The sequence below is a fragment of the Marmota marmota genome, unplaced genomic scaffold (genome assembly GCF_001458135.2).
Source record: "Marmota marmota marmota unplaced genomic scaffold, marMar, whole genome shotgun sequence".
In the NCBI taxonomy this organism is placed as follows: Eukaryota; Metazoa; Chordata; class Mammalia; order Rodentia; family Sciuridae; genus Marmota; species Marmota marmota.
Window position 1 is genome coordinate 67,060,762 of NW_025999842.1, and position 15,921 is coordinate 67,076,682.

The 15,921-nt window shown below is 41.2% G+C and overlaps 1 protein-coding gene across 2 annotated transcripts in view; it reads right to left on the reverse strand.

Moving 5' to 3' along the window:
- The window catches only part of Rgs17 (regulator of G protein signaling 17), a 101,816-nt gene that overhangs the window by 22,866 nt on the left and 63,029 nt on the right, over positions 1 to 15,921 (reverse strand). For both annotated transcript variants that reach the window (XM_015502387.2, XM_048800111.1), the window contains exon 2: positions 10,878 to 11,021. In XM_015502387.2, the coding sequence (XP_015357873.1) occupies positions 10,878 to 10,996 (119 nt within the window). In that variant the 5' untranslated portion in view covers positions 10,997 to 11,021. The remainder of the gene's footprint in view (positions 1 to 10,877; positions 11,022 to 15,921) is intronic.

Below are 15,921 nucleotides of genomic sequence, written 5' to 3' on the forward strand. Positions count from 1 at the left end.
AGGACTGAGTATTTAGATGAACTATTATGATACATACCCCATGATTTGTTTCTGTTTGTTTGTTTGGACTGGGGATTAAACTCGGGGATGTTTTACCACTGACCCACATCCCCAGTCCTTTTTATCATTTATTTTGAGACAAGGTCTTGCTAAGTTAGTCAGGGTCTCACTAAGTTCCTGAGGCTGGCCTCTAACTTGTGATCTTCCTGCCTCAGCCTGCGGAGCCACTGGGATTACAGGCGTGCACCACCATACCCAGCCACGCCCTCGGGTCTGAATCACCTTGGTTTTCAGGTTGCCTGAAATGTGAAGCTGTTCCTTCCACCCACTGTGAGCTTCTCTGAAATTTATAGGTTAGTGGATACTTTTGGGGAAAAGCAAAGGTCTGGGATGTGAGATCAAGTGGACATCTGTTTTATTAAGACATTATGGATAAAATGGCATGTGATCAACTGAGTCTTTAAATGCCTTAGTTAAGACAGAGCTTAAGCTTTTGATTTTACTTAACTTGTGTCCCTGCCATAAAAAAGCAGAATGAAAAAACCACAACTCCAGCAGCTGGTATTCAGCGATGCATCTGATAGCCTGCAGTCGCTTACCCACCACCCATTTGTTCCCCCTTCCCTGGTGCTTTTCAGTTACTGGATATATGACTTTGTCTAGGGTGCAGGTCAGGGGCATCCCTGGGCACAAATGCAACGGATGACAACAATCCAGACCTGTGGGGAAACTTAACTGCAGAAGGCAGAACTCCTAACACTCCGGCAGTCCTGTGGCTGCTGGTTCTGCTCTAGGATATGCTGGGCAGCATGCAAGCTGAGGAGGAAGGGCCCAGTGATGGACTGCAGGAACAGGGTCCATGACATTAACTGACAACGTACAAGGAACACTGGAGAACACACAGCGCTCAGACCTTACCATGTTGGGTAAATTCCTTTCAGCTTGGGGCATCTAAGGGGGCTGGAAATACCTGTTAATAAAGGATTATTCAGGGGCCCTGAAGCATATACTGAACCATAAAATAAATGATTTATATATGTAGCTAATCACATCTCACCAAGAAAAAACTGAGGCTCAGAGAGATTACGTGACTTGCCAAAGCCTTCAGGGTTGCATGTCACAAAACTGGGACATACCCAGATCTGCCTAATGACAGTGTGGCAGTTCCTTCCCTACCTCATGCTGCCTCTTGAAAGCAGTTTCTATTTGAGGAAGATGTGACATGAGAATTTGTGTATGATGGTGTAATATGGCAACACCACCTCTACTTACAATGAAACTCATGAAGCTAATATTCCACTGATATGCATGGAATTGGTTGATTGAAATAGTTCTTTAATTTAAATAATCTAAATTTTTTGGGATATGCAGTAATGGTATAACTTTGCTTTCTCGTAGGACCAGATCCTCCAAGGTATCTGACATGCATTTATATGTGTAATCCTGATATCTGAAACAAAGATTTTATATCATTGGAAATTAAAATACTCATAATACCCAATTTGGTAGACTTATCATACAATAAGCTCCATTTTCACTGAAAAATAGGCTTCATGATCTTACCTAGGAAAGACAGAACACAAAATTCTTGAATAATATTCTAAAATGGCAGGCAGATTGTAATAGGTCTACAATACTTAGACCATAAAAAAAAGTAAACTAGGTCGAAAGGAAAGAGTGAAGAATTTTAAAAAGATGGACAGAATCAGAGCTAATACTTATTTCAGTCAGATATGGCACAACTAAGACCCACTATGGGCAGGGGAAGGAAGGAGTAGACACAATGTTAAAACCTCATCTTTGTATTACTGTTCAGGGGAGGCCTGGAAATTCCTGCAGGTGTCCAAATAGCAACCTCATTTGTCCTGGATTTAGAGAGGTTGAAATTCATATTGTCTTAGAAACTGAATAATCTGCTTTGGTTAACTCGAGAAGGGAACTTCGACTCCCTCAAACTTAACCTTCATCACGATGTCTCAGGACCTTTAAAAAAGTGCTCCCTCGTTTTCTCTGACAGCAGCCTGTCTCTCTCCAGTTCCTCCCTGTGGCCTTAGGGAGAAGCGGGACTCTGGCAAAGCTCACCAACACCTCCTGGTTGGCCACATCACAGGTGTTTTAGGATCCCCATCGGATGGGACTTGCTGTCCCACTTAATGCAGCCTTGCCCTGCAAGCTGCAGACTCAGGTACACACAGAACTCTTAGGCAAGGCGAGCTGAAATCATCATCTCACCTTTGGTCTAAAAATGTCCTATTTGCTCATTTAATGAATCAACATCAAGTCAGACACTCAAGCAAGTAGTATGGGGTTTTCCTTATCTCTTCTCTAATCACTGTATCTTGACAGCGTCTTCTAACGTTTTCTTGAATATCTAATTCCCTGCATTCTTTTTACTGCCACTTTATTTTGGAGGCAGTAAAAAGGGTTTGGATCTGGAATGTCCCCTAAAGGCTCATGAAAGCTTCTCCCCAATCTAGCAATGTTCAGGGGTGGGGCTGCTGGGAAGGAACTGGATGATGAGGACCCTGACTTCATCAGGCATGAGCCCATTGAGGGATTCAGAGTTGAGTGGACTATTGGGAGGTGGTGGAACTGTTACAGGGGGGAACCTAGTTTAGGGAGTGAATCCTTGGGGCGTGCTGTCGGGGACTTTATCTTGTCCCTGGTCCCTTCTTCTCCCTCTGCTCTGGCTGCCATGAGGTGAAGGGCTTGCTCTAACACACCCCTGCACTATGATCTTCTGCCTCGTCTCAGGCCCAAACAGTAGAGCCAGCCAACCATGGACTGAAACTTCTGAAATCGTGAGCCAAAATAAATCTTTCCTCCTTTAAGTTGTTTATGTTGGGTATTTTGGTCACAGTGACCAAAAAGCTGACTAACACTTTCACTGAGGGTATTGCAAAAGTCTCCTAATATTTCTCTTGCTCTTTGTCTTGTCCTTCCACGTAATTTCCATTCCCTTCAGAATCTGAAATATAAAGTAGACTTTTTCAGCTCCTTACTTACTCAACTTCAGTCATTTCTCATCTTTAAAAAAAGTAAAAAAGGTCCTAACTACCTCAATGGCATAAAGAACTTTTTTTTTTTGTACCAGGGATTGAACCCAGGGACACTTAACCACTGACCCCCAACCTCAGCCCTTTTAAAAATTTTATTTAGAGACAGATTCTCGCTGAGTTGCTTAGGGCCTCACTAAATTGCTGAGGCTGGCTTTGAACTCATGGTCCTCCTGTCTCAGCCTCCTAAGCTGCTGGGATTACAGGCATGTGCCACTGTGCCCGGCTATGAAGAACATTTTGTTATCCTCATGGCCAATCTCCCTGCAGACGCAGGACCTTCTGGACTTTATATCCCAGCAATGCTACATGGATTTGATTGCTCTCTCCCCAAAACCTTGCCCTTCTTTGCAAAACTCACTAGTCCTAGTTCTACTGCTAACAACCCTCACACAGAAGGACGAAGGAAAATGGTACCTAAGAAAAACTCTCTGGTGCTGACCTGCTCAGCACCAGCTGCCCCACAATCATACTACGTTCTGAGAGAATGTGCTCGTGATTTTTTATAAGAATTTCTGTGACACAAATTGTCATATTTTATACAGCAAACTCAATCGGCAAACCCAAATCAATCATCCATTCAGCACATGTTAAGGAAACACCTACTGGAGGTCAAACAGCATATTATGAGCCACAATGTCTTCCTGGCTATTTGAAAACACGAAACCTGAGTATATGGCCATGAAAGCACCTAGTGATGATTAACCAATATGAACTTTTGGGAATTCAAGTACAAAATCCACATAATTTGACAGAAGGTATTGACCTGATAAAGAACAGGGTCAAATGGAAGAATCACTGATATTGAAAAAAAAAAAATGGGATAGGGAGTTTTGAGTCAAACTCTGGCCCTCCCTCATGTGGTCAGCCTGGTCCAGGGCAGAGGGGGTCATGGCTCACCACTGGCCCTGGGCGAGGACTTCCCTGAAGCTCTGGCACACCCTGGTCACTCAGCCCAGATGGTGCTCACCACATTGTCACATGCTGTGAGTCAGCCACCATGCCGAGATCCCAGAGGTCCTTCCCAGGTCTGAGACGGAAGGACTGGGAGCTGGCTGGAGTACTGGGCTCTGGACCCCACCCACGTCTCCGCGCAGAGCCTGTTCCCAAATGCACTGCCCCCGGCTGTCTCTCCACCTACGACATCTTTCAGCTGCCTGCTCAGGATGGGCTTCTGCACCAGAGGGAGGCTCCTCTGATCCTCGGAGGACTCTTGTTTTCCTCGGAACTCCCTTTCCTCATGGAGTCCACCCCGTGCATTCTCAACCTGCTGGGGCCCACTCTCTGCATGGACCCGCCGGTACCAGTCTCTGCAGGAACTGGCCTCTCAGGAGTCTCTCACAGAGGTCACTCTTCCTACTCACCACAGGGCAAGGTGGGGCCTGGCATTTTTCTTTAAAATCCTTTGAGGTTAATGCCCTCTGACTTGCCCTGTCCCCCTTATCCCTCATAACTCTGTGACCCCCCATGGCACCTCACAGGCAGACTCTTCCCTCTCTTTAGGCAGATTCCCCTGAACAGGGGAACCATGCCATAGGTGACCCCAAAGTGTCCCCATGGTAGCAACTAGGACACTTACTTGGTCCCTCACTGCATTAGCCAGCAAGTGCCTTAGCTGTAAATGCCTTCCTCTGGCTTGAATCCAGGTAACCTGCTGTCTCCCGCTCTTGACTGGATCATTGTTCTCCCCTCTACCCTCCCGAATAAGACCACGCAGAATATTTTCATCTACTATTTGTTTCTTTCCTGCTCATCTTTTAGTCAATAATCTAAATGGCACAATGTGATACCTTAAAAAAAGAGTAAATGCAGAGAAAAGGTACACATAGCACACCTTTGAAGGAAAAGTGTCAATTCAGTTCCGACTCTGTCAGCTCTACAATCGATAGGACTCTGGGCAGGAGTAACGCAGACTTGGCAGAGGCAGCTTAAATATTAAACTCTTTTAGAAGGTGACCTGGAAATAACACCAAATATTCATATCTAGATGCAGCCGCTTAATGAGACTTTGCTCCCTGGTATAGCGGAGTCAGGGAGAACCCCAAGAAAGCTGACGAAACCCAACAGGACAGGGGGAAATGGGCATTCAGTTAATTGCAAATGAGAGATTGAATGAATGAATGATATCTACAAGTTCCATAGTCCTAATGTTGGACTGCTGATGGTGTGTATTTGGCTTGTGAAACCTGGGTTCAATTTGGTAGATGTCTTTTGATGGTGTAGTTTATAGTTCATATAACTGATAAAAAAATGTTGAGGAAATTCACCTATGTTCTTCTGAGATGGAGTTTTGAAACTGCTGGGTTCTTTGTAAGTTCTCTTTATCTGGTTACAAGTGCTTTGGAAATACTGTTAATCCAGGGGAATAACTTATGCTGCCTCATGGGCTGCATCTGCTCTCTGAGAGTGATAGGTACAGAGGAGGCTATTCATTGATGCCTCAGATGGAAGGAGTCAGCTTACACGTGTGAGCAGTTTTAGTTCCAGGGAGTGGGCTCTCCACCATGGTGCACACTATATTTTTTTCCTCCTTAAAAAAAAAAAAAAATCCTTTGACTTTGAAAGCATGCATCTTAGTATTTATTTCCTTTGGCATAGAGCTAAAGTATGACAGCATCAGAGGACAAAACACGGCATTACTTCTGCACTGTTTTCAGTTACAGAGGCTGTAGTCCTTGTTAGAAATGGAGGGTGAGCTGCTAGGAACACTGATGAAGCGTTGAGCATTCACCCAGAAAGATCTGTCCCACGGTCCAGGGACTCTGGGAAAGAATGTGTCCAAAACGGAGACGAGTTCGGTTTCAAAGGACTAATCAATTTGCTAGATTTATTCTGTGACCGATCTCTTCTGAGAAGAACCTGATGCCACGGGCCAAGTCTTATGGTACCTGAGATTGTGAATCTGCTGGGGAAGGTTGGATTTGAAAATAGTTCATAACAGACCGGGGAATGTAATGTTTGGAAGTATTAAAGTGGATCCACCAATGGAGTGGATATTAAGAGGCCTGCATTTCAATCCCATCTCTACCACTAACACATCTGGTGACAGCCATCAAGGTCATCGATTTCCTGATCCATAGAATTAGAGGTGGCATTTTTCAAATGCTTTGTAGTCATTGTTGTTGGTTTTGTGTATGTTTTGTTTTGTTTGTGCATTTTTTCTCGAGAAAAAGCCTACACCTAAGTCCAACAGGTAAGACAACTAAAGACAGAACCATTCCATTGCACACTCCAGGGGGGAGCCAAGCTGTGGCCAGCAGTCCTCTGCTCCACTGTCCCCGCAGCTGTCACAGCACCAAGAAGAGACCACACAAACATATGGGAAGGATGGTAGCTGAGGTCTCCTGATTTTTATTTTAATAACTAAATATAGGGAAACCCATCTTGCTTGATGAAACACAGCTAGGACAGCCAGGTATTAAAAGAGTGATTAGCACTGAAAGACTGCTAGAAAAAACAGCCTGGGTTATTTCAATGTAACCTCTGGTGCTGTGAGAGCATTTAGCTCTCAGCTCAAATAAAATTTTGAAAGCTCTACTTTTCTATCCCCTTTTTGATGCATGTTGTGTTTCTGAGCATTTCTGTTCTGCAATGCAGCTGATGTGTTACCTCAGGTCCAAGATCTGAATACCCTGACGGTCTTCACAGTGGTTTGTGGGGAGCCCCCAACATCTTTCAAACATTTCTTCCAGGTGCAGAACAGAAAAGAAGGCTACCACCTGAAAAGGCAGTTATTCTATTTTCCAGTGTCAACCCTGAAGCTCTAGACAAGGGGTCTTGCTAACATTATCTGCTCAGCTGTTCAGATTTGAGAGTCTCACATATGGAAGGTTTTGTAAGAGGCCAGAGTGTCCATCTCATAGCTGAGATGCAGACATCAGTCATTTATGTCAGATAGTTAAGTGGTCTAAACCTCCTTCTCGTGTCTTTTCATTATGTGGATATCTATGAGGAGAGCTGGGAGGCAGGAGAGAAACTTGTGTGGGGAAGAAGTGGTTCTTGACAGGATTGGAGAATGGGTCAGCTCAACAGCTACAAAGTCTACCCAGACTATTTAGATCTTGAAGGAAACTGTGGAAATATCCAGCAGTTACATACTCACTCCCTGTATCCTTCCCCCAAATAAAAAATAATGGTAAGTTTATAAAGATGGCAATAAATAAAAAAATGAGAGAACAGATGACAGTGAAATATGAAAGAGAAATGTAAATCTGAGAGAAATATTAAATTGTTTAAAAAACCCATAATATGTGAAGCTAGGGTGAAGTATTTATATTTATTGCTAGATATAGAAACTTATTTTCCAAGCACTATATTTCCTTAAAAGGAAGTAAAGTCAGCCACATGACAACTGCTCCTATTTGCAAGTGACAGCTATTTCATATTTTGACTTCTAACTTTTTTTAGTCCTTAAATTACATTTTTTCATGTCTCTTTTTGTTCTGCTCCTTTGACCTAGCCTGGAAAATTTGAAGAACATTTCTTTCTTTTTTTCACTCCAAAAAGCCCTTATAAATTTATTTTCTTAAGCTCAAAGTACAAAAATAATGATATTTTCAAAATGAATGTGTAAAGGAATTTTCATTTGCAATCTGATAGGATAGCATAATTAAAATCCCTGATTCAAAGCAATCAAACTTATTCTTTTTTCAAAAAATCCAACTGTTTACATTAGAAATCCCCTACCATTTGTTTTATATAGGACTTGTCAATGTACAGACTGTACATTTTGCAGCTCAGACTCAGGCATCCATAACCCATTGCTAACAAATGCAGTTCCTGACCACCACGCTCTCGTCTAGGACTAGCAGGGAATACCTCATGCTTGGGGATCTGAAGTATGTGTCACCCTAAAGGTGTAGAGAGTTGCAAAACCTCTTCTTTTTTGTTTTGCTTTGTTCTTGGTATGTAGTTAGTTTTCAGCAACACTTTGCTTTCATGAGTTAATTTGAGTGTGTGTTAATTAGTGCATATTTCAAAAATTAATAAAAGTCAGTCTCACTATATATCTGTGTCAGTAAAAGCAGGTTTCACTAAACAGAGTTATGTACCACATAAGGATGTTCCAGTCAGTGACAGACTATATACAGCAGGGGATGCATAGGGTCATAAAGCAGCTGAACATTTCCTATTACCTAGTGACGTCACTGCCATTGTATCATTGTTTAACCCATCAATCAAGAATTAAGGTGGTGCGTAGACAAGTTTACTGTGCTGACAATTGTACATAAGTATAGTGTGTACAATTATGTATGGTACTTACTACTGGGTAATAAACAACTGTTACTGGTTTATGTATTTATACATATCACATTTATATCATTAGCATGTAGTCCTACTTATGCAAAAATGTTGACTGTACAACAGACTACAGTGTTATACCAGTGGCAACATCATCTAACTCAGGCTTACCCAGTCTCTTAATTACATCAAAAGGCCACAAATGACAGACTTATCCCATCATGGTTCATTTAGGATTACACTCTGTGTTGCTTATATGGTGACAGAATTGTTTAGCAATGCAGTTTTCATAATATATCCTCATTGCTAATTGATGCAGGGCTGTATTTATTTGACAGTTAACAAAGTGCAACCCAACTTCAGTATTCTATTTTGGTGCTTTAAATGTAAAGAAATTAAGAAACAAGTTTGGGCAGATAAATAAAATGACGTCTGAGCATAAGAACATGGTATAATGCAAATGAGAAATAGAAGTATAATTCTGAGCAGTGTATATCAATGCATTTGCAACGTTTTACACAGAATTTAAAATGGCTTTCTTTTTCAAGGAAATTTCTGTGTTACAAGTTAATTTTTAAAATTTTTATATTACTTTGAACTACCTCCTCCTTAAAGATTGTCTTTTTTTTTCCCTAATGTGAAATGTCCCACAGCCAATTCTTTTTTTTTAATGCCTTTTTTTTGTTATTTATTTATTTTTATGTGGTGCTGAGGATTGAGCCTAGTGCCTCACATGTGCTAGGCAAGTGTGCTACCACTAAGCAACAACTGCAGCCCCCCACAGGCAATTCTTTTTAAGTGCTCACTCTGTGTTGGATACTGTTCTCAGCTTGTTGTAGGTATATGGTATCTCATTTAATTTCTATAATAACTTCATGAGGCATGAGTTCAGGTCTTATTATTATGTTATTTGGTATCTGAAGATTAGAGAGATTAATTTGCTAAAGGTCACCCAGTTAGTGACAGCTGAGGACAAAATTTGAACCCTGGAAGTTTGAGTTCAGAACCACCATATTAAGTCACTACAGTGTTTCATGGATTAAGACCACAGCTGGATAATCTCTGTGGGAGTGTAAGAAAACAATTACACAATTATGACTGAAATACACCTCAACTAGAACTCTATTTCCTTCCTCTGAAATTATTAAGGCTTAAGAATGAAAGCAAATGAATCATCTATGACTTTCTCTAACAAAGAATCATCATTACCCAGTAATTTTTGTATGTATACTGCAATATCAGACATTCTTCTGGGCCTGAGGGGTTTCTAGGTTGGGTAGGGCTTGTTCATCAAGGGCACCACTCAGAACACCAGTTTGACCACAATGATATTCTATCACATCAAAATACATCCTCGCTGGGCGTGGTTGCCCATGCCTGTACTCCCAGTGGCTTGGAAGGCTGAGGCAGGAGGATCACAAGCTCAAGGCCAGCCTCAGCAACTTAGTGAGGCCCTAAGCAATTTAGTAAGACCCTGTCTCAAAATAAAAAATGAAAATAAAAAAAAAATTAAGAAAGGGCTGGGGCTGGAGGTTAAGCCTCCTTGCGTTCAATTCCTGGGTTCAATTCCTTGGAAGTTAAACGTCCCTGGATTCAAACAACAACAACAATAACAACTCAGCCTCTGTGGATGCTGGGAAATTGTTGACTCATGCTCAAGAAGGAGGCTCAACCATAATCACTTGAGCCTTTGAATAAATGTGAAGTGGTTACAGGAGAACCAGATGACCACGGCTAGTCCAGAAGTTCTAAATTGGATCTCAAAGGACCACAAAACTTAGGGTTTCAAGGAAAGTTTCATTAAGTCTAACATCCCCCTGAGGACTCTCATCTGCATAAATGTCAGGACTTGGAGTCCTACTGATTTTCTCACTGAAAGGAACTTCAGGATTTGGAACTGGGAAGATTCCAGAAGGTACCTGAGCACCTGGATGGGACCTGGCAAATCAGTTTGTCTCTCTCATCATCATTCTGTCAGTAAGGAAAACCAAGAACAAAAAGAAACCTCAGAGCCTGGCATGATAAAAAGCAGGTTTTCTGTATCTACTTTCTGAGTTTTTGGTGAACTGACTTGGCCTTCATTCCAAGCATGGCCTTTCAGATTGGTGGTCAGGATCTCTGCTCTTCCCTCTGTGCTACTGGGAGGGGTTCTACTCTGAAGTTGCCACCCTGACTGAATTACCTGGCCATGAACCTTAATAATCAACACCCCAGGAGGAAGCGCATAGTGAAAAACCACACTCAACACTACATGGAACACTACCAGGGATCGTCTTCATGTTCTCATACTACCATGATTCTGGTGAATACTGTTTATTTACAAATAAATAACTATGATCTTATTGTTACCCAGAAGGTTTAAGATTCATAGAGAAAAACTTGACACAGTTTTCCATTCTTTACCTATCGATTTAAGTGTAGATTCTGAGGAAATTAATATTTTGCTAATGAATGTTTGCATGAGACAATGATCTTCAGTAATTCCTACTTTCAAAGCAGTCGGGGGGGGGGGGGGGGGGGGGGACCTGTTAAGGTCCAGCACGCATGCTCAGGGCGCACGGTACCGACAGCGCCACCTACCAGGAGCAGCTGCAACAGCAGCACCAGCAGAAGCAGCACGTGTTGTTGGGCCTCTGGTTTCCGGGCGCTTGAGCCACAGCGGGTGCTCCTTCATTCTGGGATTGCTGCCTTTTTCGCATTGCAGCTTCTTCAGTACTCAACTGGCTGAAAGAAGGGAGAAAACACAAGGTATGTAACAAATTGCCATAAGGATAAGTTGCCTCTGCAGAAGGACGCATCGTGTCCTTAAGGGAGGAAGGAGGTAATTTATGAAAAAGTAAAACCAGGCAGGTAAGTTTTAGCAGTCAGACCAATGTTTTAGAATATTATATTCTGAAAACTTTGGGGACAAAATTCTACCATGATCTGCTGCATAAATTATAATAATTATGCTGCTGCAAAGTCAAAACCATTGGTCAGGTGAATATGATAAGGATTGAAAATTTATTTTGAACTAATTTCTTTCCTCAAGAATGCTTAAATCTTCTTTCCTTAAAGTGATCACAGGGGTGAATGTAACTCGTTTCTCCACTGCTGTTTGCAGTAAGGCAAGTGGAGCTTTACAGATCACTGTTGCAAAGTTTCTAACTCTATGAGCATCATGGGGAAGATTAGGTTTGTGTTGGGTGCTCTCTCCCCTCCTTTTTAAACACATGATCTCCTTGACTGAATATCTATCTGACTCATCCTCCAAGGGCCTAATCTTGAAAGCACTGTCAACAGGACCTCCATTTGGTTGGGTGGCCCTGTTGGAAAGGCATCACCTCCCTTCCGCCAGTCTTCAAATTTTAATTTCATTTAGGAGAGGATGGAGGAAGACAAAAAGCCATCAAAATGGGGGAAATTATTTTGGTGGAATTCATATGTCATAGCAGAATTAAAAAAAAATACTAGGATACAGAATGCTCTACTTGTAACCCTATGAATCAGGACAATGACTTGCCTCCTACTGATACAGTCTATCCTGATCTAGGACTACATTACGGGTTTTTTTTTTTTTTTTTTTTTAATTTTAGTTCAGTAGAATAATGTCAAATTAGCATGAACTCTCAGAATAGAAATTAATTCTGTTGAATGATGCTTTTCACAATATGCAATGTATGTAAATCATACACAATTACTGTCATATTTATGGCTAAAAATAACACTTATTAAGACTATAATATGTAACAGGTGAGCTTTTAAAAATCATATTTTTATTTCTGAATACAATGATAGATGATCTTTTCTTGAAAATAAGACATCCTTTTAGACCACAGTGGTAGATAAATAGGGGCTAAAGCCATGGGTACCTTGTAGTTCACATGTGGAAACAAAAGGGCAAAGGTCCCACTTCAGTGGGGTATGAAATGCCACACCATGAGCAGTGGGAGACAAACTCTAGGCTACCTGCATGTAATCAGGGACTGTGGTTCTGTCACCCACATAAGAAACTGTCTAACCATTCAATGGCGCCTAACTGCAGGAGAGGGAAGTAGGGAAAGCCATCCAGATGGGACCTGTGCTGTTATGGTTTCAATCTAGGAAAGCCCCAAGAGTTAGGCAGTGTAGCAGTGGTCAGAGGCGAAAAGGTTGGATTATGAGAGCTTTAACATCATCAGTGGATTCCTCCACTCGGTGGATTAATAATTTGGTGGTAATTGTAGGCAGGTGGGGCGTGGCTGGCCTTGGGCTAGATCTGTCCCTGGCCCCTTCCTCTCTCTGCTTCCTGGCTGCCATGAGCTGAGAGCTTTCTTCTGTCCTGCCTTCCTGCCACGATGTTCAGCTTTACCTCACACGCAGAGCTAGGGGGTCAGCAGCTAACCATCGACTGGGATGTCTGAAACCATGAGCCGCAAGAAAATTTCTTCCTCTAAATTGTTCTTGTCAGGTGTTTTGGTCATAGTGGCAAAAAAGCTGATTACCACAGATGCGAAGCAGCCCACTGGTTCAGTGACCAGGCCAGGGCTGTTTCAAAAACCTTTGCTGGGTGGCAGGAATCCTGAAATACCAATGAAAGAGCTGCTTCAGGATGGAGGGTCTTGAGACACTAGTGGAGACACCTGAAAAACCTTCCATTAGGAAGAGTGAGAATGAGAATGACACTTCGCACTCAGTGTGATGCCTGCTGTCAACAAAACAACCACCACAACAAAATCCAAATGAACACTAGAACACAGAAAGCCAACTCAATAATTTGGAGGTGAATATATCTTGACCAAATGCAAGTAAAAGAATCACCTATAATCAATTTAACAGAGATATATTTAGGTTAAACAATGTGTTCACGGAAAGACTAGTATTCATGAAGGAAACTTAAAAAATTATAAAAAATAGACAAATATTTGTAACAAGAATAAGTGGAAATGGAAAAACCAAAAACCACATAATCATTAAAAAAGATTCAGATAGAATTGTCTCCCAAGAGCAGTACCAAAGAGAATCAGAAATAGTGCCAAAGAATATACACAGAATGCAGCAAAAATACGAAACATAAGTGAATCCAGACAAATAGAGGAGTAACACTGAAAGGCTCCAGAACACCCAGGGAGACTTTCATCATAAGGAGAGAATTAACGGATTGTCAGGGAAGTGGTATTTTAAGGGAAGTTGGCTAAGAAGTTCTTAGCACTGAAAGAAAACAAACAGCACAAAACAAAGACTCACTTTGAAAGAGCACACCACATGCTGAGAAGGATGAATAAAATAAAAATCAATCTACATTTACACATAGGAGAGTAAAACTACAGATCTACAAGATAAAGGGAAAAAAGCTAAATTAGCCACAGAGGAGTCATACTTCAGGTGACTTTTTTTTTTTTAATTTTTTTTTTTTAGAGAGAGAGAGAGAGAATTTTTTAATATTTATTTTTTAGTTTTCGGTAGACTCAATATCTTTATTTTATTTTTATGTGGTGCTGAGGATCGAACTCAGTGCCACGTGCACGCTAGGCAAGCATGCTACCGCTTGAGCCACTTCCCCAGCCCTGTACAGGTGACTTTTAAGAAGCAATATTAGATGCCCAGGACAATGGGCAAGGGGATAATATCATCCTACAACTTCATATTTAGCTAAATAATAATCTAAGAGTGAAGATTATCTCATAAATTAACTGAGTTTATGATTTAATCTTTGCTGGAATTAACTTCTGTCCAAAGAAAACAAAATTAGAGAAAGAAGTCAGAATATACTAACAACTAAGGACTGAATTTTGTAATATATGACACTGAATTTAATGTCTGGCTAAAACAAAACTCCATCTTTCTCTGTTTAAGACTGCAATAGTTAGGAAAATGGGAGGGTTTCTCTAACCCCTCCATCGAAACTGATTTTGTAGATATCAGAATGTCCCCATATTTTAAAATCTGAGTTATTCTGTCATCTTCTACTGGGCTGCTATAGTTTGAATACAGTTCTTCCTCAACAAAACTCATGTTAGGGCTTAATTCCTCAATGTGATGCTGGTAAGGGGTTGTGGGGTCCTTAAGAAGTAACCAAGCTATGGTTGTTCCCTGCTCAAAGCACTGATGTAGTTCCAGTAACAGTGGGTCAGCTATCATGAAGGGTGTTGTATAAAGCAAGGTTGGCCCTTGTGTTCACTGACTCTTTCACATATGCCTGCTTGCCCATCTGTTTCTGCCCTGAGCTGAAGCATAATCTTAAATTTCCCAGCCTTCAGAACTATGAGCCAAAATGAAAATTTTTCCTTATAAATTTCCAAGTCTTAGATTATATATTGTAGAAACAGAAAACAAACCAAGTCATGAGCCTTATTAGCAGCACCTGACACTGCAATGCACTGCATAGGTATACCTAATATGCATCAGGTGAATTCATAACCTCCAATGAGATGGCATTGAGAGAGGACTTTTAGGAGGTAATTAGGACATAAAGTTGGATCCCTTCTGAATGGAATTAATGTTCTTATAAAAGGAATCCCAGAGAGCTTTCTTCCCCTCTTTCTGCCGTGTGAGAACAGGAGAAGCCAATGGTCTACAGTACAGGAAGGACCCTTCACCAGAACTCAACCATGTTGGCACTCTGACTTTAGACACCCAGCTTTGAGAACCAGGAGAAATAAATTTCTGTTGTTTATAAACCACCCAGTCTCTGGCACTTTGTAATGGCAGCCCAAACTGAGCAAGAAAGACACACTAATAACTCCATCCCCTTTGAAATACTTTCTGCCCTTACCTTCACGGCCCACATTCCCCCTGGGTGCTTTCTATTTAACCAGTCACTTCTCACCCTATTTTGCTGTTTCCTTGGCTACAGTCATCTATCCTTAGAACTCTTCTCTGTCATTTCTTTGATAAACTCATTTAGACATTTACTGGATCTACTAGTCTGGTATACCAAGTCTCCAAACTAACATGTCCAATAAAGGTGCTTTTCCTAAATTCAGGACTCATGATCCAACAACCTACTCGACATCTTCTCTTGGCTTTCTCAACCTGTTGTCTCAAACTTCCTACATTCTAAGCTGACTCTATTAGTTTTTCTCCAAAACTTATTTCTCTCCTAGTTTTTCCTACTTTAGAACGTAAAAAGTCTCAAACTTCCAGTTATCCAGATGAAAGACTTGATATTTATTCTTAACTTCTCTATTCCATCCAGATTCCCCATTAGCAGATCAGCAAATGTGAGCCTTACCTGGTCCTCTCCACTTTCCTTTGGTTACTACCACTCCCCAGCTCTTCCCATTCCAATTCAGTTCCATTCTGTTTTCAACACAGCAGTCAGAGTGTGTCTTTTAAAATATAAGTCAAATAATTTCAGCCAAGAATCTTCCTTTCAAATCTGTTCAAAATCTTCTGAAAGTTTCTCATCTTATTAAAAGCCAAATTTCTTGCAATGTAGTCCTTCATTATTTTTCTAACTGTATCTCATTTTGTGTCCTCCCAGTTCTCTGTTTAAACCACAGTGGTCTCCTGGCTGCTTCTCAGTCACATCTGATACAATCATGTGTCAGGACCTTTGCACTTATCCCACACTTGGAGCTCAACTTGTTCAAGTCTTTACTCAAATATTACATTTATTTCATTGAAAGTTTCATTCCATGGAACCTCCCATGACTATCTCATT